This window comes from Salvelinus alpinus, chromosome 4 (genome assembly GCF_045679555.1).
Source record: "Salvelinus alpinus chromosome 4, SLU_Salpinus.1, whole genome shotgun sequence".
Lineage (NCBI taxonomy): Eukaryota > Metazoa > Chordata > Actinopteri > Salmoniformes > Salmonidae > Salvelinus > Salvelinus alpinus.
Window position 1 is genome coordinate 23476231 of NC_092089.1, and position 23225 is coordinate 23499455.

The window sequence follows — 23225 nt, forward strand, 5'->3', positions numbered from 1 at the left end:
GAGAGAGAGAGTATAAGTCGATAAGAATAGTAACAGAAGCTCAACTGTAAGTGAATTAGATATTTTCAGCGACAGAAAGGTAAGAAACTAAGTAGTGTGAAAGAAATGAAAGAGGAGTAGAATGTAATCTGTCATTTGCCAAGGAGAGTAGATGGTGATATTTATCTATTTCTACCATGGTTTTGGTGATGTTCCACATGAGGGAGACATGTCTGCATGACTTCTCTCACCATGTCTGCCCTTCAAACTCAGAAAACCACCACCGATAACCATAGAGCTGCAGGACATTTCAGCAACGTTACACCAGGGGAAGAGGGTCAAAAGTTCACCTCAATACGAGATCCTTTCAGATTCTTACAGATGATACAATCAGTCTCTGTGGGCTGGATGGAGGGAGAGGGTGTTGGGGTGCTGTGGGCTGGATAGAGGGAGAGGGTGTTGGGGTGCTGTGGGCTGGATGGAGGGAGAGGGTGTTGGGGTGCTGTGGGCTGGATGGAGGGAGAGGGTGTTGGGGTGCTGTGGGCTGGATGGAGGGAGAGGGTGTTGGGGTGCTGTGGGCTGGATGGAGGGAGAGGGTGTTGGGGTGCTGTGGGCTGGATGGAGGGAGAGGGTGTTGGGGTGCTGTGGGCTTGATGGAGGGAGAGGGTGTTGGGGTGCTGTGGGCTTGATGGAGGGAGAGGGTGTTGGGGTGCTGTGGGCTGGATGGAGGGAGAGGGTGTTGGGGTGCTGTGGGCTGGATGGAGGGAGAGGGTGTTGGGGTGCTGTGGGCTGGATGGAGGGAGGGAGGGGGTGTTGGGGTGCTGTGGGCTGGATGGAGGGAGAGCGTGTTGGGGTGCTGTGGGCTGGATGGAGGGAGAGGGTGTTGGGGTGCTGTGGGCTTGATGGAGGGAGAGGGTGTTGGGATGCTGTGGGCTGGATGGAGGGAGAGGGTGTTGGGGTGCTGTGGGCTGGATGGAGGGAGAGGGTGTTGGGGTGCTGTGGGCTGGATGGAGGGAGAAGGTGTTGGGGTGCTGTGGGCTGGATGGAGGGAGGGGGTGTTGGGGTGCTTTGGGCTGGATGGAGGGAGAGGGTGTTGGGGTGCTGTGGGCTGGATGGAGGGAGAGGGTGTTGGGGTGCTGTGGGCTGGATGGAGGGAGAAGGTGTTGGGGTGCTATGGGCTGGATGGAGGGAGAGGGTGTTGGGGTGCTGTGGGCTGGATGGAGGGAGAGGGTGTTGGGGTGCTGTGGGCTGGATGGAGGGAGAGGGTGTTGGGGTGCTGTGGGCTGGATGGAGGGAGAGGGTGTTGGGGTGCTGTGGGCTGGATAGAGGGAGAGGGTGTTGGGGTGCTGTGGGCTGGATGGAGGGAGAGGGTGTTGGGGTGCTGTGGGCTGGATGGAGGGAGAGGGTGTTGGGGTGCTGTGGGCTGGATGGAGGGAGAGGGTGTTGGGGTGCTGTGGGCTGGATGGAGGGAGAGGGTGTTGGGGTGCTGTGGGCTGGATGGAGGGAGAGGGTGTTGGGGTGCTGTGGGCTGGATGGAGGGAGAGGGTGTTGGGGTGCTGTGGGCTGGATGGAGGGAGAGGGTGTTGGGGTGCTGTGGGCTGGATGGAGGGAGAGGGTGTTGGGGTGCTGTGGGCTGGATGGAGGAGAGGGTGTTGGGGTGCTGTGGGCTGGATGGAGGGAGAGGGTGTTGGGGTGCTGTGGGCTGGATGGAGGGAGAGGGTGTTGGGGTGCTTTGGGCTGTGAGCTGCTCTGCTCCATGACTTCAGCTGAATAAACAGTGTATGTTCCACTGGTTACGTCACAAATGGCACCCTTTACCCTATATAGTGCACTACGTTAGAACAGAGCGCGGGTCAAAACTAGTGCACTATATCGGGAATAGGGTGCCATTTGGAACACTCCCCCAGTCTAAGCCATGTAGGGGTGGACCCGGACTTAAGGGCTTTGGCCTGTGCCTAACCTTTGTATTATTGAGCTTTAAACACCCTCATTTTATTGAATATGAAAATATTAACGAAGAGGGTGAGGTACTTGCCTGAGGGGCATAAAGATTTGTTTAACTGGTACATATAGCTTAGGTGGTTTTAAATGATTTCAACAAGTTTGACCCAGAGTCATATATACAGACTGTTTGACCTAGTGCAAAACACCCTGAGAGCCCTTCACTGTACACTCTGAAGGAGAAAAGGGGCCCCATAGGAGAACCCTTTTTGGTTCAACGTAAAACTCTTTTGGGTTCCATGTAGAACCCTCTGTGGAAACAGTTCTACATGGAACTCAGAAGGGTTCTACCTGGAACCAAAAAGGGTCTACCTGGAACCAAAAATGGTTCTTCAAAGGGTTCTCCTATGGGGACAGCAGAAAACCCTTATAGGCTCTATATAACACCTTTTTTTTTTACCAAGAGCGTACCTGGTAACTCTGTTTTTAGGGTGAAATACAGTAGGTGACAATGTTTCACTCATATGATAACATTATGTTTGAACTATAGATCGTGGTTTCATAAAACAACACTTTCACAGTTTGGTTTGTCATAGTTGTGCAAAACTTGACTAAACCTGTTACAGTTTAAAAATACCTGAATAACTGAAAAAGCAAATTTTTCCCCTCATCAGAGTGAATGAACTTTCTCCCACAACTGTCAAGCCAAGGTAAATGTTCAGTAGTGGGGAAAATAGATTCAACAACGCTCAAACTAGGCCCTTATTTCATCAGGTGATTGGTTTTCCTTCAGAGGCGTTAGTTTGTTGAGAATGAGGGACAGAGTTGTGTTTATTGTACTAACCAGTTCTATAACTATTCAACGGGCTGAACCTCCATGGCAACCAGGGATCACATTGATTTACGTTCATGGTTGTCAATGCAGTCCCCATATGGACTATGGACAGGGCCAAATTGTCTCAATGCTTTGCATTCCTAATTCAAATTGGTCACAGGGTTGATATGCCTGTTGGCCTGTAATTTGTTTAATGTTGTTTAATAAAAGTCTAAACCTCCGTTCCGTCTCGTCTGTCTCCTTAAACTTGTCATTATGGACTGTGTTAAAACTCAGGAGGATAGACTGGGCCGCCAGGAGAGACCATTCATTTTGGCTCGGGGAGCTAACGGACTTGGAGCCGTGAAAATGCAGAGTTTTATAAACAGTCGTCTCCCCAAATCAACAGATGCAGCGATATTTAACGGAGAGTTATTGAGCTTTAGCCATGGCTGGTTTCCTAATGGGCCTCTCACCCTCATTGTTTATACTGACTTTAAGCTATAGCAAATGTTTGAATGTAGGATATTATTTAACTAGCTGGCAAATGTAAACCTTTAAGTAAGCAATGTGGTATTGGAAAATGTATAAATAAAATGTCAAAGTAATGCTTTGACATTTTATTTCATATCTGATTCATGTCCATCACTCTTGAAATATCCGTATTCACTCTGCACCTACCAAATCATGGCTATTTAGATGTTTGCTTAGGTTGCTTAGAGTGACAGCTCAGTGCCCCTGGCAGTCTCACACACACACACACACACACACACACACACACACACACACACACACACACACACACACACACACACACACACACACACACACACACACACACACACACACACACACACACACACACACACACACACACACACACACACGTACGTACGTACTACCAGTCCCAGACAAATATTTCCTGTAAATTTGGAGTGGGACTTGGATTTGACACATTCATTTAACAAGTGCCTCATTTCAATATACAATTTGTGTAATGAAGTTTAAATATCAAGAAATACAGTCTGGGCCTGTTACTACAGCTGCACTGTTTCAGAAAACAATTATTTGTGGTTTATAAAAAAGAAAATAAATTCCCATACAAATGACAAACAAAGCCTCTATCCACACAGAGACTACAACTTCATGTCCTAAACTAGCTCATTAGACAGCATTCAAACACAATATTTTACTACAAACATCAGACAAAATACTTTCATGCCAAATTGACTGGGAGGAGGGGTGGTCCAAAATAGGGGAGGGTTGTCAAAGTGTTTTCTTTGCTTTAGGGAGGGTAGTGTGGTTTTTGGGGGGCACAGGGGAGGGTAGTGTGGTTTTTGGGGGGCACAGGGGAGGGTTGTGTAGTTTTGGGGGGCACAATTGGGGGGGTAGTGTGGTTTTTGGGGGGCACAGGGGAGGGTTGTGTAGTTTTGGGGGGGCACAATTGGGGGGGTTGTGTAGTTTTGGGGGGGCACAATTGGGGGGGTTGTGTAGTTTTGGGGGGGGCACAATTGGGGGGGTTGTGTAGTTTTTGGGGGGCACAGGGGAGGGTTGTGTAGTTTTTGGGGGGGCACAGGGGAGGGTTGTGTAGTTTTTGGGGGGGCACAGGGGAGGGTTGTGTAGTTTTTGGGGGGGCACAGGGGAGGGTTGTGTAGTTTTTGGGGGGGCACAGGGGAGGGTTGTGTAGTTTTTGGGGAGCACAATTGGGGGGGTTGTGTAGTTTTGGGGGGGGGCACAATTGGGGGGGGTTGTGTAGTTTTTGGGGGGCATAGGGGAGGGTTGTGTAGTTTTCCCGGGTTTACATTTGCTCTTCTGCTCGTATTTTCCCTATTAACAATGGCTTGACTTACTTTTGATATTACCCTAATAAAGTTTAGAAACAGTTGTGAAGGTTTGTTATGGTGTGGCTATTACTAAGCTTTAGCTACTGCAGGTCTACGATATGAAGGCAGTGCGCCCCGTCACTCCAACTGACTCCGACAGTTGAACTTGAGGTGAGGAAGACTGTTTCAAGCCTACCAGAGTTAGTCCCTTCGAAAAATATTCAAACCCATTGACTTTTTCCACATTTTGTTATGTTACCGCCTTATTCTAAAATTAATTACATTTTAAAACATCCTCAGTAATCTACACACAATACCCCATAATGACAAAGCGAAAACAGAAATACCTTATTTACATACCCTTTGCTCTGAGACTCGAAATTGAGCTCAGGTGCATCCGGTTTACATTGATCCTCCTTGAGATGTTTCTACAACTTCATTGGAGTCCACCTGTGGTAAATTCAGTTGATTGGACATGATTTAGAAAGACACACACCTATCTATATAAGGTCCCACAGTTCACAGTTCACAGAGCAAAAACTAAGCCATGAGGTCTAAGGAATTGTCCGTAGAGCTCCGAGACAGGATTGTGTTGAGACACAGATCTGGGGAAGGGACCAAAACATTTCTGCAGCATTGAAGGTCCCCAACAACACAGTGGCCTCCATCATTCTTAAATGGAAGATGTTTGGAACCACCAAGACTCTTCCTAGATCTGGCCACACGGCCAAACTGAGCAATCGGTGGAGAAAGGCCTTGATCAGGGATTTGACCAAGAACCTGATGGTCACTCTGACAGAGCTCTAGAGTTCCTTTGTGGAGATGGGACAACTTTATAGAAGGACAACCATCTCTGCAGCACTCCACCAATCAGGCCTTTATGGTAGAGTGGCGAGACGGAAGCCACTCCTCAGTAAAAGGCACATGACAGCCCACTTGGAGTTTGCCAAAAGGCACCTAATGACTCAGACAATGAGAAACAAGATTCTCTGGTGTGATGAAACCAAGATTGATGGTCTGATGAAACCAAGCGTCACGTCTGGATGAAACCTGGCACCATCCCTATGGTTAAGCGCATGGTGGTAGCATGCTGTGGGGATGTTTTTCAGCAGCAGGGACTGGGAGACTAGTCAGAATCGAGGCAAAGATGAACGGAGCAAAGTACAGCGAGATCCTTGATGATAACCTGCTCCAGAGAGCCCAGGATCTCAGACTGGGGCGAAGGTTCACCTTCCAACAGGACAATGACCCTAAGCACACAGCCAAGACAACACAGGAGTGGCTTCGGGACAAGTCTCTGAATGTCCTTGAGTGGCCCAGCCAGAGCCTGTGCTTGAACCCGATCGAACATCTCTGGAGAGACCTGAAAATAGCTGTGCAGCAATGCTCCCCATCAAACTCCCTGACAGAGCTTGAGAGGATCTGCAGAGAAGAATGGGAGAAACTCCCCAAATACAGCTGTGCCAAGTTTGTAGAGTCAGACCCAAGAAGACTCGATGCTTACTGTGTAAAGGGTCTGAATATTTATGGAAATGTGATATTTCAGTTTTTTTATTTTTTTATAAATTAACAAAATATTAAAATAATACTATTTTTGCATTGTCATTATGGGGTATTGTGTGTAGATTGCTGAGGATCTTTTATTTATTTAATCCATTTTAGAATAAATATTTTTTTTTTTACCTGAGAAATAAAATCAATCAATCAATCAATCCAAACTGTGCAGCAGCCAGTTGATGAATGGAACGAGACATCTGTTGCAAAAAGTTTAATGACATTCGTAGATTGTGAAGACAAGCCTTTGATACTGAGTAAGTCTACATGGTAGGGAGGGATGTATCTCTGTTTGTAGAGATTGACATATCTACAGTATGAATAGTCAATTTATTGTGGTGTTGAAAATGCAAACCATGATATTGAAGTGCCTGAAGATGGTATGCTTTGTTTATTGGTTGTGTGGTGCATTAGCACAGAAACCTGTTTTGTGGAAAGTTCATTGCATTTATTTTATATAATTATAAATATGGCATCAAAATGTTGAAAATCTAATTTCCCCCTAGCTGATCATTGTCTGCTGCTGGCTCTGATCGTAGTGTAATGAAATAGGCAGGGAGAGTGAGCTCGTCTGTGGTGGTCGGCGAACACTAAACCTTCTGGCCCGTATCCCTGCGTGGCATCGACTGTATCACAATAGCATGCTGAATTGGCAAAGTCGATATCCACGGTTATAAACACAGGGTCGCTACAGTTATTGTTATTTGTGGTCGTAAACATTATTTTGAGTCAATTTTATGAGGGGGGAGGGTGTTCAATTTATTTTACAATACAAGGGGAGGGTCATGTGAAAATATTTATAACTTTGGGGAGAGGGGTGAATTTTCATCAATGACACCTTGAGTTGGACCAGTCCCCCCCAGTAAATTGTTGGGTTGGGTTTAGTTCATGCTGATGGATTATTATGATAGACTTGTGCCACATTGAATAGAAGAAGTCATAGGATGTAATATCACATGCGTCCTGTTTGACTTCAAATGCACTAATAGTTGAGAAAGAGAGGAAGTAAGTTGTGTTCATACATTCACCATGCATAAAACAATGTGATTCATGTCTTTATCTTGACTGAGCATCCCAAAGGGCCTCCTACCCCCTATATAGTGCACTACTTTTTACCAGAGCCCTATGGGGAATAGAGGGGATAATGGGAATAGGGTGCCATTGAGGACGGATCCCTAATAGTTGAGAAAGAGAGGAAGTAAGTTGTGTTAATTCACCATGAGTATAGCAAGATTTTATCTTGATAGATATGGCATTGCACCTTGAACAGAGGCAAATGTGATTCACTACACTCATAATGAAGCCCTAGATTGATCTGCCTCTCCAATTTCCAAAGGCTTCAAGAAAGAATGGCGGTTTCATTATGAGTTCCACAGAATGTCGTTAGGCTATGCCTTGACTATTTATCAGCCTAACTTGGATGCAAATTTCCTTGACCATAAACCATGTTTTTCCCCCCTATCTTCTCTTGGAGCGACCATGATGCCATGATCTTTTCAATTTGAAGAGTGGTGCTGATGTTGTCATCACTAAGAGCTTATTGAAAACATTTGTCAGGTTGTGCTGGTGTTTTTGCAGGTGACGGTAATGGTACAGTACATGCCTAGGCCTCTCGCTGGAGTGCACTGGAAGCAGGTAAATATAGGAGCCTAGTCCAACTGACTGGCTCCCCCTAGTGCAGTTTTCTAGGTTTTGTCCAAGACCCAGTGGCTTGTTGTTAATGTTATTACCATCAGCAAGAGATGTCAAATAGCCAAGATGGTACAGTAGGCTGCTGAGGGGAGGACGGGTCATAACAATGGCTGGAACCAAATGGAAACCAAGGATTTGATGTATTTGATACTATTCCACCTATTCTGCTCCAGCCATTACCACGAGCCCGTTATTCTGACACCAACGTCCTGTGTAATAAAATCAAATAAAATATCTAATCAAATCTAATTTTATTAGTCACATGCGCCAAATACAACAGGTGTAGAGACCTTACAGTGAAATGCTTACTTACGAGCCCCTAACCAACAGTGCAGTTTTAAAAAATACAGATAAGAATAAGAGATAAAAGTAACAAGTAACTAAAGAGGAGCAGTAAAAAATAACAATATATACAGGGGGGTGCCGGTACAGAGTCAATGTGCGGGGGCACCGGTTAGTTGAGGTAGTATGTACATGCAGGTAGAGTTAATTAAAGTGACTATGCATAGATGACAACAGGGAGTGGCAGTGGTGTGGGGAGGGGGGGCAATGTGAATAGTCTGGGTAGCCATTTAACTAGATGTTCAGGAGTCTTATGGCTTGGGGGTAGAAGCTGTTTAGAATCTTCTTGGACCTAGACTTGGCGCTCCGGTACAGCTTGCCGTGTGGTAGCAGAGAGAACAGTCTATGACTAGGGTGGCTGGAGTCTTTGACAATTTCTAGGGCCTTCCTCTGACACCGCCTGGTATAGAGGTCCTGGATGGCAGGAAGCTTGGCCCCAGTGATGTACTGGGCCGCTCACACTACCCTCTGTAGTGCCTTGCGGTCGGAGGCCGAGCAGTTGCCATACCAGGCAGTGATGCAACCAGTCAGGATGCTCTCGATGGTGCAGCTGTATAACCTTTTGAGGATCTGAGGACCCATGCCAGATCTTTTCAGTCTCCTGAGGGGGAATAGGTTTTGTCGTGCCCGCTTCACGACTGTCATAGTGTGCTTGGACCATGTTAGTTTGTTGGTGATGTGGACACCAAGGAACTTGAAGCTCTCAACCTGCTCCACTGCAGCCCTGTCGAAGAGAAGGCGGGCGTGCTCGGTCCTCTTTTTCTTGTAGTCCACAATCATCTCCTTTGTCTTGATCACATTGAGGGAGAGGTTGTTGTCCTGGCACCACACAGCCAGGTCTCTGACCTTCTCCCTATAGGCTGTCTCGTTGTTGTAGGTGATCAGGCCTACCACTGTTGTGTCATCGGCAAATTTAATGGTGTTGGAGTCGTGCGTGGCCATGCAGTCATGAGTGAACAGGGAGTACAGGAGGGGGCTGAGCACACACCCTTGAGGGGCCCCTGTGTTGAGGATCAGCGTGGCGGATGTGTTGTACCTACCCTTACCACATGGGGGCGGCCCGTCAGGAAGTCCAGAATCCAGTTGCAGAGGGAGGTGTTTAGTCCCAGGGTCCTTAGCTTATTGATGAGCTTTGAGGGCACTATGGTGTTGAACGCTGAGCTGTAGTCAATGAATAGCATTCTCACATAGGTGTTCCTTTTGTCCAGGTGGGAAAGGGCAGTGTGGAGTGCAATAGAGACTGCATCATCTGTGGATCTGTTGGGGCAGTATGCAAATTGGAGTGGGTCTAGGGTTTCTGGGATGATTGTGTTGATGTAAGCCATGACCCTACAGACTTGAGTGCTACGGATTGGTAGTCATTTAGGCAGGTTACCTTAGTGTTCTTGGGCACAGGCACTATGGTGGTTTGCTTAAAACATGTTGATATTACAGACTCGGACAGGGAGAGGTAGAAAATGTCAGTGAAGAGACTTGCTGGTTGGTCACCACATGATCGCAGTAATATGGCTAATATTGCTGTAATTGTTGGATAGAAAATAGAAATTAAATATAAAAACATAGATATTGTGATGTATCCAGTCCACATTGTCAAAGTATTTCAAGTCATGATGCATGACACAAAAACACATTATTTTCCTATGGCTATAAAGTTGCAAAAGTTACAGAAAAGTGATATCTCACGTACCTCGTGATATCCAGTCAGTGATCTATCACATGCATCAAAATCATTCAATCAGCTGAACGCCTGTCAAAGTCACGCCCACACTGACTCGACGCACATGATTAGGGGTGTTTACCTGCGTGCGATGCGTTGCCGTGGCATAGAGCTAATCTAGCTACTGGATGCTAACAAGTCGCTCTCTTTATATTGAGGAAAAATACAATATCACAGTGGAAGACAGTTAGTCAGCCAAGTATCGGACAATATACATCGCATCTTCACTGGATTACTGCGCGTGAGGAGATTCATACTTGCATTTGTGTGTAACGTTAGCTAGCTTGCTAGCTTGTTAGTTAACATCAAGCTAGCCTGTCAGACGGGCTGTTCGAAAGGTGGGGAGCCTACTTTGCTGCATTTAACGACGCTCATCATTCCACGTGTTCGCCTCTGGTATGCGGTTAACAGTATGGATGTTGTCAATATACTAGAATTGAATACGTGAAATGTCATCGACCCCATTGTCTATTGTTACAGGTGACCGCTAGCTAGCTCTGTTACAGAGCTTGCCCTTCTGTCTCAGTCCGAAACAGAGCTAGCTTGTTGTCACCTGTAGCAATAGACAATGTAGGTCGATGACACTTCATGTATTCACATTCAATTATAGTATATTGACAACAACCATACTATTAACCACTTACCAGCGCAGAACATGTGGAATAGCTAACTTAGCTACGTAATATCCCAACCAAGAAAAACAAGTCTTGGTCTGAGAAGGAAGTGCTGCACTTCTCTCTGACTGTTTTCAGGTTCAGGCTCGTTATGATTTGACAGCTAGTTAACAGTTGATTTACTTTGTCATGCACGGCAACGGTCTGTTGCAACTCTTTGTTCGTATCCAGCATAGGACATGTCATGTGGCTAATTGCACTAGTCTTAGTTGCCACATAAGTAATGTGAGCTAGTCATGATGTTACTGCACATCATCGCCAGTGAGAATATATTGGAGATAGCACCGTTTTAAGCACATGAAAACCAATCACATTGTGTTGGTGTTCTCCATTCGCCCGACTATTACCATAGACTACATTCTTTGACATGTCAAACATGCATGTTTTCTCTCTTTGCAGTGTGGTGAAACCAGATGAACAAGTTTTAACCCTTTCTGACCACCAAATGAAATCCTAAATATCTACAGGCCCAGCCTTCAGACAGGCACTATGGAGGAGTCAGATGTGGAGCGTGAGTGACCTCTTCATAATTGTGTCCATATGCCATTACTTCTTTTGATATTGGCTATCCCTTGCATGCTGTTTGGTGGTATGAATAGACCCCAGGTCTCTCATTTGTCTCACTCCTCCATGTCTATTCTGTATTCTCTCACTCCTCCATGTCTTCTCTCCCCGTCAGAGGTGACCCTGGCCCTGCTCGATTCAGCCAATGATAAGGACCCAGTGGTCAGGGAGCAGGTCAGGAAGTCCATACTGACCCTGGGGAAGCAGCAGCCTAACAAGGTCCTGTCCATGTGCCAGGACTACCTGGTCAAGCACCCCAAGGTCAGACACCACCACTACTACTGCCACTTACTGTTGATTGGCTACTGTGTGGAGCAGAGACTGGAACACTGTAATAGAAAGTCCCCAGTCTCCTTAGCAATTTATGCTGAACTTGATGTGGCCCATGTTTGTAGGCTGTCTGTGTCTGTATTTGTGTTGAGGTAGGTGGTGCTCAATGCTGGCCTACGTAAACATTGCTCTATGTTAACAATATTAATATAATCTTCTTACTACCAAGACCCAAGAAAATTGTAATACAAGCCTGATGTTAAAAACCTACTGTAGCAGTCATATGTTTCCATTGTACTTGAATAACAGCATAGGTTTCTAGTTCTGTTTTAGAGGTGTCATTCCTCTTACTTTCAGACATTTATCTGTCCTGTCACCATCCCTGATGTAACTTTCACTCTCAGAACATGGGAAGTGGAGGTGTGACAGTGAAAGGGTTCATGGATATGAGAAGGCTACTGTACTATGTGTGACCATAACCCTCTGATGCAAGGGCAATTTCAGACAGCACCAATTCTGCTCTGTGCTGCAGATTTCCACACAATGCTGGAGAGAAGGTTTTGAGTTTTTTTAGTCGTTTGCATGGGATACGCATGGTATACATCGTCCAATGAAATGCTTACTTGCAGGTTCCTTCTCGACAGTGCAACAACAATAATAAATAATAAAAGATTGCATTAGGATGTGGATGTTCTAACATGAAGAAATAACACGCATCCTACCAGAAGCTGGAGACCTTATCATCACTTCTCTGTTGACTGGGACTCTGCATGCGCTTCTCCAACGATATGAATACAAAAGAGATGATGAAATGTACTGTATGGGAGAGACTTTTAATACAGGCCACTGTGTTGACATTAATGCATGTAGACTTAAGGCCTGTGTTTTGAAGTGAATTACAATGTATATGTATTTTCCTGCAGCTTGTCATTGGGCACAGAGTTGTCATACTGCAGACGATTGAGCTGATTGTGAAGACCAAGATAGACGATATCAGTTACCCGAAAATCAAAAGCATAATTTCTTTGGCCTCCGATGAAATGACCCGATCAAAGGTTAGATTGTTTCTGATGATTGTTATTTGGTCTCATCTGAAATACAAAGTTGGTCATTCAATTTCTCTGCTTTTAGCATAATATTACGTGTAATCTAGTTATTCTTCTGAGAATGTACTTGATTTATCAGTGGTTATACTTTGTTCTAACATTGAGGCCATTGCATCAATCTGAACACATGAATAGTATCTGTTTGTTTTCATGTAAATACAAAAAGTATGGCCTAGGGTTTGAGTCAACAGCTCAGTTTTCATGTTTTTACAGGATGTTGTACCTGATTGGCAACAGGCAGCCAGCAATATTCTGGTTGCTGTGGGAAACAAGTACATCAATGACATCATGGAGGAAATCCTCAGCAAGTTCCAACCAGGGATCCTGCCTCATTTTTTTGTGGTCCAAACATTAGCAAGCCTCTCTGAATCCAATGGTAGGCTAACACCAGACACAATGGTGTCAAGCGCACTGTATAGAGCTGTCTAAATACTTAGGCTGCTAACATGTATCTTTTATGTCCTGTCACCTCGCTTCCGAGAAGCATTTGTTTGTCTTTTTACAAAGACTATCCCCCTCAGTGTTTTCAAATTGCTTAGAGATCTCTTGCCATTGTAATCGAGGTAGAGTCTCATGTCTAATCTTTCTTTTGTTGACAGTTTATGGTATGGTGCCGTTTCTCAATGCCATCTTGGGCACCATGCTCCCAATGCTGGGCGTGGCCAAGCAGGACAACATGAAGTGGGTGTTCTCCTCTGGTAGGACTAGATGCACTATATCCAACATACTGTAGCTGTTCTCCTCTGGTAGGACTAGATGCACTATATCCAACATACTGTAGCTGTTCTCCTCTGGTAGGACTAGATGCACTATATCCAACATACTGTAGCTGTTCTCCTCTGGTAGGACTAGATGCACTATATCCAACATACTGTAGCTGTTCTCCTCTGGTAGGACTAGATGCACTATATCCAACATACTGTAGCTGTTCTCCTCTGGTAGGACTAGATGCACTATATCCAACATACTGTAGCTGTTCTCCTCTGGTAGGACTAGATGCACTATATCCAACATACTGTAGCTGTTCTCCTCTGGTAGGACTAGATGCACTATATCCAACATACTGTAGCTGTTCTCCTCTGGTAGGACTAGATGCACTATATCCAACATACTGTAGCTGTTCTCCTCTGGTAGGACTAGATGCACTATATCCAACATACTGTAGCTGTTCTCCTCTGGTAGGACTAGATGCACTATATCCAACATACTGTAGCTGTTCTCCTCTGGTAGGACTAGATGCACTATATCCAACATACTGTAGCTGTTCTCCTCTGGTAGGACTAGATGCACTATATCCAACATACTGTAGCTGTTCTCCTCTGGTAGGACTAGATGCACTATATCCAACATACTGTAGCTGTTCTCCTCTGGTAGGACTAGATGCACTATATCCAACATACTGTAGCTGTTCTCCTCTGGTAGGACTAGATGCACTATATCCAACATACTGTAGCTGTTCTCCTCTGGTAGGACTAGATGCACTATATCCAACATACTGTAGCTGTTCTCTTCTGGTAGGACTAGATGCACTATATCCAACATACTGTAGCTGTTCTCCTCTGGTAGGACTAGATGCACTATATCCAACATACTGTAGCTGTTCTCCTCTGGTAGGACTAGATGCACTATATCCAACATACTGTAGCTGTTCTCCTCTGGTAGGACTAGATGCACTATATCCAACATACTGTAGCTGTTCTCCTCTGGTAGGACTAGATGCACTATATCCAACATACTGTAGCTGTTCTCCTCTGGTAGGACTAGATGCACTATATCCAACATACTGTAGCGTTATATATTATTATTGTACATGGTTAAACATGCGTTACCAGACCCAGTTTATAGACCTTCCTTCTCCCAGCTCTGTCCCACTTCAGTGAGAGTATCCTGGAGTACCTAGCCAACCTGGACAAAGCTCCCGACCCGACGGTGAGAAAGGATACGTTCTCCAGCGAGATCTACGCAGCCTACGACATCCTCTACTGCAGCTGGCTCCAGAGCAGGGAATCCAAGGTACACCACATTACATTAAGAGAAGCAGGAAACCAATTTCTCCTAATTACATTTCTGTCTCAACGGTCCCTCTGTTGTAGGGATGTCTTGATGAACGCAACCCCTTAGACTGTGTGCTGGTATTTATAGGGAAGGGAGGAGAGAGGTCCACAGTCAGGTCAATGACTGATATCAGATGAATAAAGACATTTAGGAGAGTTTCCTGGACATATTTGCCTGGTTAATTCTCAGCAAGGTTATGCAGAAGGGTTTTCTTGTGGTTTCTGAGTAGAGGACATAACCACAGTACAGGTTGGTCTAGGCTTGTGGGAAAACAAATAGTCCCTTATCTGTAATCTGGTCATAAACTCTGTATTCCTCCATTTTGGTTCTGAAATGATTAGCCACAGAGCAACTGCAGCATAACTGCTGCTCTCTTTATTTTTGAGAATGCCAAAAGTAAGATGACTCCCCGTCTCTGCATTGGTAAACAGATTTCTGCTTCAGTTAGATGTGGACTCTGTTGATTTAATCTTTTTCCAGTGATTTCTGTGTCCCAAATGGCATCGTATTCCCTAAATCACGTGTCAAACTAATTCCGTGGCGCGCCGAGTGTCTGCTGGGTTTCGCTCCTCCCTTGTACTTAATTGATGAATTAAGGTCACTAATTAGTAGTAAACAACAAACCTGGCTGTCTAGGTCTTGAGAGGAAAAACCAAAAACCCGCAGACGCTAGGCTCTCTGTGGGAAGAGTTTGACACCCCTTCCCTATAGAGTAGTGCACTACTTCTGACCAGGACCCTTAGGGTTCATAGGGTTCTGGTCAAACCTGATGCTGCTATATCTGGTCAAAAATAGTACACTGTAGAAAATAGGGTGCCATTTGGGATGCAGTCCTAGTGTGGTGTTTCTCTCTCTCCCTGGCTGGGGCTGTAGCTACGACTAACTGTGGTGTTTCTCTCTCTCTCCCTGGCTGGGGCTGTAGCTACGACTAACTGTGGTGTTTCTCTCTCTCTCTCCCTGGCTGGGGCTGTAGCTACGACTAACTGTGGTGTTTCTCTCTCTCTCTCCCTGGCTGGGGCTGTAGCTACGACTAACTGTGGTGTTTCTCTCTCTCTCCCTGGCTGGGGCTGTAGCTACGAGTAACTGTGGTGTTTCTCTCTCTCTCTCCCTGGCTGGGGCTGTAGCTACGAGTAACTGTGGTGTTTCTCTCTCTCTCCCTGGCTGGGGCTGTAGCTACGACTAACTGTGGTGTTTCTCTCTCTCTCTCTCTGGCTGGGGCTGTAGCTACGACTGACAGTGGCAGAAGCAGTGGGATCCATGAGTCACCTGATGGCTCATGATAAACTGGAGGAGCAGCTTCCCAAACTCATTCCCACAATCCTCTCCCTGTACAAGAAGAACACGGAGCATTACGTCATCAGTAAGGTAGGTCGGCCTCTAATGACCACCGCTGGTGTTCTATACAGGGAATAAAGTGCTGTATGTGAGGCACCCAGAGGTCTGCTCACTAATCAGCTCATGTTGTTTTCACCTCCCCTGCAGAGCCTGTGTCAAGTTCTGGATGCTTCTGTGAACATGGGCAGCAGAGTTCTGGAGACGCAGATCGACAGCCTGCTCACTACTCTAAACCAGCAGGTGCGGCAAAGTGACAGTCCCCTGATGGCACAGTACAATGCAATGTAGAGGGAGCTAGCATGCAAGCATTTCACTGCACCTTTTACACATGCTGTAAACTGTTGATGTAACTAATAACATTTGATTTGAAAGTACTTCATTGAACACACAAAGCTTCTTGTCACTCCGCCTGGGCTGTTTGCGCAATGTCAATATTATGTTTTTCTTTATTTAGCATAGCTAGTAATACTAGAGACTGACTAAGGTTCCTCTATAACAGGATACATAATAAATCACTTCCTGTTGTAGTCACATGGTTTGTGACTCACCCTATGCGACTTTGAAATGTCCTCGATGCATTGGTTTGATTGCACTTAGATCAACATCAATTCGATTTGAATCGAGAACAAACTTACTTTTCAATATGGATTGGTTGATTTGTATGAATAATAGTTTATGTACCTACAGGTACAGTAATTCTCATTTTGCGCCTCCAGGTTTGTGCACCTGTTGACTACAGCAACGCAGTGACGGTGAAAAATCACAACGAGGTATTGAGATGCTTCAGCATTCTAGGTTGGTTTTGTGTTCTTCAATAATCGGTTTGTTTTGGTCTCTGGGTTTATTGCATTGAGGTCAGGGTTGTAGTCATTTAAGTAAATGTTACAGATACAAATGCATTGAATAGAATTCACACGATGTCATGTAGAATAAGGAAATCTCAACAGTTCTACCCAATCTATTTCTACTGGGTTCTAGAACAGGCCCCTTGACCTGGTCTTTGTTAGACCAGTCAGTGGACCAGTGTGTGGAGTTGTAATCCAGTAGTAATTTGCTGCCTGTTGGGGATGGGAGGGATTTAAGCAACAGTCCCCCTGCCACACAGACACTGCTGCTGCAGCAATATGCCACATGTCTGTCTGCACTGCTCTTCCAACCTATGGGATTTGGCTTGAAGCCCTATTGGCTGCAATGTGTAGAAGGATTTTGAGGGGCTGGTCATCACAGTTTGGACTGTGTGAGCATTCTGTGTGCTTGCATCTAAATATTACTGTCTGGGCCTATATCTGGGCCTATATCTGGGCCTATATCTGGGCCTATATCTGGGCCTATATCTATATATATATATATATATATATATAAAAAAATCTTCTTTTTTCTTCCCAAATCTGGGTAATTGCCTTCACATTGTATAATATAAAATTATCATGGAATTGTAGAATATATAGAGTTAATTGGTTCTGTTACCTATATAGATAGTACGGTACTAGGCCTATATACCATGTTCAGAGTTCCAGGCTGTTTTCCCTCTTCAACCAATACAAGACTGTCTCAAGTGGCACCCTACTCTCTATATAGTGCACTACTTCTGACCAGAACCCTATGGGCCCAATAGGCCCTGGTCAAAAGTAGTGCACTATAAAGGGAATAGGGTGCCATTGTGAACAAGGTCTTTGTTATTCTAGAACTCGGGGGTGCTGCAGAGAAACTACATGATGGACACCATGTCCACCTGTAATGAGATAATCCATGATTTAGATCTTAGATGGTGTGACTTCACTCAGAGGTAAATGTGTTTAAACTTTAAACAGTGGTCTGACTCTGTGCCATACGCTTCCTTCCTTCCTCCTCAGCCAACACCTTCCCAGACCGGCTGGTCATGTTTGTGCTTCAGAAACTGGAGAACAGTAATGAGAGGATCCGCATGGGCTCCCTGGCTGTGCTCCGACACCTCATCAACTCCTCCAGTAAGACTGTTAGTTAGTCTGGCTCGGGCCTGTCTGCACAGGACAGGAGGCACTTACTGCAGTGTATATATAGACACTACTACAAACTAATACAGTATATATATAGGCACTACTACTAACTTCTCCATGCCTATAGTTACTACTCACTACTACAGTATACATATAGACACTACTAATTTACTACAATATATACAGTACCAGTCAAAAGTTTGGACACACCTACTCATTCAAGGGTTTTTCTTTATTTTACAATTTTCTATATTGTAGAATAATAGTGAAGACATCAAAACTATGAAATAACACATATGGAATCATATAGTAACCAAAAAAGTGTTAAACAAATCAAAATATAGTTTACATTTTAGAATCTTCAAAGTAGCCACCCTTTGCCTTGATAACAGCTTTGCACACTCTTGGCATTCTCTCAACCAGCTTCACCTGGAATGCTGTTCCAATAGTCTTGAAGGTTTCCCACATATACTGGGCACTTGTTGGCTGCTTTTCCTTCCTAAAAGGCACCTAAAGATTCTCAGACCATGCGAAACAAGATTCTCTGGTCTGATGAAAGCAAGATTGAACTCTTTGGCCTGAATGCCAAGTGTCACATCTGGAGGAAACCTGGCATCATCCCTATGGTGGTGGCAGCATCATGCCTTGTGGGTGTTTTTCAGGAGCAGGGACTGGGATACTAGTCAATATCGAGACAAAGATGAACGGCGAAAAGTACAGAGAAATCATTGATGATAACATGCTCCTGAGCAGTCAGAACCTCAGACTGGGGCGAAGGTTCACCTTCCAACAGGACAATGTCCCTAAGCACACAGCCAAGACAACGCAGGAGTGGCTAAGGGACAAGTCTTTGAATGTCCTTGAGTGGCCCAGCCAGAGCCTGGACTTGAACCTGATCGAACATTTCTGGAGAGATAGCTGTGCAGCAATGCTCCCCATCCAACCTGTCAGAGCTTGAGAGGATCTGCAGAGAAGAATGAGAGAAAGTTCCCAAATACAAGTGTGCCAAGCTTGCTGCGTCAGACCCAAGAAGACTCGAGGCTGTAATTGCTGCCAAAGGTGCTTTAACAAAGTACTGAGTAAAGGGTCTGAATACTATTTTGATAAATTAGCAAAAATGTCTAAACCTGTTTTTGCTTTGTCATTATGAGGTATTGTGTGTAGATTGATGAGGGGGAAAAAACTAATACATTTTAGGATAGGGCTGTAACAACAAAATGTGGAAAAAGTCAAGGGTTCTGAATTTTTTTCCCCCAAGCCACTGTACATGGTGTGCTTCACATAATGGCATCAGTTGGATTTCATTTAGCGGTTATCCCTTGTCCTAACAGTCGACACACATCTTCACCACTTTTACTTGCTCGACACACTTCCCACAACCACGTCACTTGCAGGGGACACAGGTGTCCTGGGTTCTGTTCTTTGTGCATCCGTCTCCTCCCTGGGAGCTGTGTGCAATTTGCCTCGTGTAAAGGCTCACGGGGCATCTTTGCTGCTGCCTTGACTCTCATATGTCTCTCAGGTAGCCCATATGCCAGACTCATGATGAAGTCTCTCCTGGGCATGGTGTTGTTCATGCACTTCTTGAACAACACGTGTGTGTTGACAGCAGCCAAGTCAAGCATGTTGTAGAACACAGCAACAGGCCAGCGGAGGGTGGCTCCTTTCAGAGTACAGCCGTGTCATCTGATCAAAAACATCCACACCAATTTATGGTGTAAAACCATTCAAATAATGAAATGCTCTCCTAAAACTCCAGTTCTGTTTGTGATATTAAGATTCTAACAACCACAGTGTCTTTCTATATAGACTTATTTAAGGCAGGTCAAGGACGGAGGGGGGGGGGACATGACTTAAATGGCAGAGTAATAAAATACATTCATGAACAGTCAAAATGACTACTTTAGCAGTTCTAGTGTTATTTGACCCTGTTCTCTGGATTTGAAAGCGTCACTGGTACATACAAAGGACTTGTTTAATATGAAATGACCTCATGATGTTACTCAAGGCTTTCTGTCTGTGATCTAGCATCCATTATGGAGTCGAAGAAGCTTCTCATCCTGGCCAGCATCAGACAACCACTGGCTGACCACAGCAATAAGGTAACCTCATGACATGTGTAAATATTAAACTGTTACAATTTGGCACAGTTTTCTCTCCTAAAAGGCATAGAAAATAAAAACAAACAGTTTCAATGACCCATGTGCTGTAAAAAAACAAACACATTTTCCATTGGGAAACATATCACACATTATGGGCCAATTTCCCAGACATGGATTAAATCTGGTCCTGGTTTGAAAATCACTTTCAATAGGCTATAATCTCCATTGAACTTGTCTGTTAGTACAAACATATGCTTAATCAGGGAAACCGGCACTACATTTTTTTTTATTATTGTTGTGTTGTATTAGTGTTTTGCTTGACCTCTGACCTCGGTCTATCGTTGCCCCCTGCAGGTGAAGAAGAGGGTTGTCCAGGTGATCAGTGCCATGGCTCACCATGGTTACCTGGAGCTGGAGGGAGGAGAGCTGCTGGTCAAGTTTATCATCCAACACTGTGCTCTCCCCGACACCTACTATGTACGTCTGTCATATCTACAATCCCTTTTGGTCTTAAGACATTATCCGTGGCGAGGGATTAGCATGACATTGTAGATGGTGGATCAGTTAACTGCTCTCTGACTTGTATATGGTGGTCCGTGTGTTTCTAAAGAACTGTGTGTGTGTTTGGTCTGTTGCAGCGTCCAGGCCAGCGCCCCAGTGACCCGGAGGAAGTGACCAATGAGGCGCTGCGGAGCATGTGTGACAACACACTTCACCTCTTCACTACGACCGTGGGACGCCTGACTGACGTGAGTCTACTGCATGGAGATAAGAATCCTCTCTCTCGGCAGGCAGGCAATATATCACCTGTTTTCTTCTCACATTAACATTTTATCTGATCAGCATATTTATGCACAAACATATATTTTGTAGTTCATGAAATCGTTTCAGGTATAGAGGCAGTGAACAAATGACATTTTAATGTTTGTTCCTGCTGTAAAAACGGCTTTTGAATACATCGAAGCCAAGTCACACTTAACACAACATAATACTGTTTATGAGAAGAGGCTGAGGGTGGAATTGCTATAATATGGAGTTTTGTGTAAAGAAGCTCAGTCAGGAGAGTATGAACTATCATCAGATGTCTTGAGAGGAAAAACGGCTCACATCCCAAGACGGCATCACCCTGTCTGTTTTACAGCCAATCACTCTGCTCTTAGTTACTTGTTCCTTTGCGGTTCCCAACATCAACACTCTCTGAGATGACATGTCTCTTGTATTACTTCCCACTGGAAGCTATGAGACAAGGCATTGACAGAGACTGAAGAGAACAATGATTTACCATGCCTTCATGGGATTAAATCTCTGCAGAATTGGGTTCAAATCATACATTAAATATTTTGTTTGATTTATAGCTCTAGGTTTGATTTAGCATGTCTAGAGCTCTGGGTTTGATTTAGCATGCCTAAAGCTCTGGGTTTGATTTAGCATGCCTAAAGCTCTTGGTTTCAAATTTTGTGACTATTCTATTGGTTCAATTGCACCAGGCGAACTCAATGTTGTGATATTACTGTACATCTATCTCCCTGTGGCAGGTGCTGTGTTCCATGCTGTACTACCTGACTGTCTATGTCTGTCTTCAGGTGCTGTGGTCCATGTTGTACTACCTAACAGTGATCCTCTGTCTGTCTCTTCAGGTCCTGTGGCCCATGCTGCTGTACTACCTGACCCCAGGTCAGTACTCCAACGCCACCACACCGCTCTGTAAGAGCCTCACGCTGCTGGGAACCAAGAAGAGAGCCTCCCAGGAGCCCAACTTCAACATCGACTTCAACGAGCAAGGTAGGTGTCTTTTAGAAGAAGGAGCTCCATTTACTAGGTGTGCAACAGAAATGTATTTTTTCTATCCCATCCTCCCTGGTAGACATTTACAGTAGATTCATACACAGTACATTACATTCATATTAACAAGCCATTATGTCATCACGATGAGCCGGGGTGATCTGACCAATGAGATGAAGTCTTTTCCTCCCTCCCTTTTCCACTCACCGAGTCAGTCTGGCGTTTCCGTATTGGGATTCGGCACACAGGCCCTTTAATGTAAACGAGATGGTCGCAGCCCGGGCCCACTCCTCGTCAGCACTTCTTTGGGATTGGGATTTCTTTTTTTTTTTCTTTGTTGAAACTGTATTTTATACAGCCATTTTGTTCTCATTAAAGGGCCGTTGGTCGGTTCTTAGAGGCCAGACAGACCAGAGTGTCTGGTTCTGATTAGCTGAATGAGAAGCCACATTTATCACTAAATAAAGCACTAGCATCGCCTGGGTCCTGAACTGTAAGGTCATTGTTTCAATCATTAAGCTGAACTCTTTGTGGGGAGAAGTATGAGCCTGGCCAGTTAATCATTCAGTCATTCATTATAATGCTTAGTCTGCTATCAACCTTGTTTATTCTCATCTGTTTCTTCTTTCTAATTCAGTTAATCTTCCCTCTCCACATATACTGATGGTGCGGCTCTTGGTGAGTATGAAACCCTAATGACATGCCACTTGAATGCTCATGGATTTCAGTTTGCTATGTGGGTGTTATAAAACTGGAACTTGATTTAAACCCTCATGAACTATGATCAGTGTCTCCAGTAATAGCTAGGCTATGTCTTTGTCTTACCTGTAAGTCGGGGTGTGTGTGTGTGTGTCTCAGGTGAATGGTTCGTTCCCGTTCCGGAGTCGTGGCCATGGTGCACCGTCTTTGTCTCTACTGAACGTTATAAGTCCTAATATCCACCCCAACGCTGAGACACTCTGGGAGAAGGAGATCCCTGCTCTCCTCAGCTACCTGGAAGGTAAAGGAACTCAACTCAATGACCCCAGAGTCTTATAACCTGTAGTGAGCAATGTCTATTTGTCAAATGGCACCCTATTCCCTATGTAGTGCCTATGGGCCCTGGTCAAAAGTAGTGCACTGAATAGGGTGCCATTTGGGGCTCATTTCTCTCTCTCCAAAGCAGAAATAACTCTGGGGGCTTTTATTGCTGCTGCAGTATTGACAGCTTAGGAGGCTGTTTGAACCTCATTTTAATGTCAGTGGTTGAAAATAGTTTTTCCTCCATGTATTCTACTGAGACTGACATCAATAAACACGCATGCTTCTACCACAACAGCTGCAGTTAAGGGACGTTATAAGTGATTCACAATTTTAAAGACAATATTTTATTGGCTATATATATATTTTTTGGGAGATATAACTTCTTTTTTTTTGTTGCTGTGGGCCATTTTCATATTTCCATCATAAAATACATAGCTTGGATTGAAGTAGAGCATAGGGTATTAAAACTGATCTTA

The 23225-nt window shown here is 44.7% G+C and overlaps 2 protein-coding genes across 5 annotated transcripts in view; one reads left to right on the top strand and one right to left on the bottom strand.

The window, feature by feature from the left end:
- Positions 1–317: 317 nt before the first annotated feature.
- On the bottom strand, positions 318–8925 carry LOC139572546 (uncharacterized). The gene is made up of 2 exons (XM_071395257.1): positions 8832–8925; positions 318–1681 (listed from the first exon to the last, which is right to left on the bottom strand). Exons 1-2 carry the CDS (start codon positions 8923–8925, stop codon positions 318–320), a joined length of 1458 nt encoding a protein of 485 aa, XP_071251358.1.
- Positions 8926–9902: 977 nt separating this feature from the next.
- mroh1 (maestro heat-like repeat family member 1) overlaps positions 9903–23225 on the top strand; it is a 40738-nt gene continuing 27415 nt past the window's right edge. For 3 of the 4 annotated variants that reach the window (XM_071396131.1, XM_071396133.1, XM_071396134.1), the window contains exons 1-17: positions 9903–10200; positions 10936–11047; positions 11216–11361; positions 12294–12425; positions 12690–12852; positions 13076–13174; positions 14338–14489; positions 15756–15896; positions 16014–16106; positions 16583–16661; positions 17720–17833; positions 19871–19944; positions 20299–20421; positions 20583–20693; positions 21582–21726; positions 22364–22404; positions 22585–22726. In XM_071396131.1, coding sequence (XP_071252232.1) covers positions 11026–11047; positions 11216–11361; positions 12294–12425; positions 12690–12852; positions 13076–13174; positions 14338–14489; positions 15756–15896; positions 16014–16106; positions 16583–16661; positions 17720–17833; positions 19871–19944; positions 20299–20421; positions 20583–20693; positions 21582–21726; positions 22364–22404; positions 22585–22726 — 1777 coding nt within the window. In that variant the 5' untranslated portion in view covers positions 9903–10200; positions 10936–11025. The remainder of the gene's footprint in view (positions 10201–10935; positions 11048–11215; positions 11362–12293; positions 12426–12689; positions 12853–13075; positions 13175–14337; positions 14490–15755; positions 15897–16013; positions 16107–16582; positions 16662–17719; positions 17834–19870; positions 19945–20298; positions 20422–20582; positions 20694–21581; positions 21727–22363; positions 22405–22584; positions 22727–23225) is intronic. The other variant, XM_071396132.1, reaches the window with a different exon arrangement.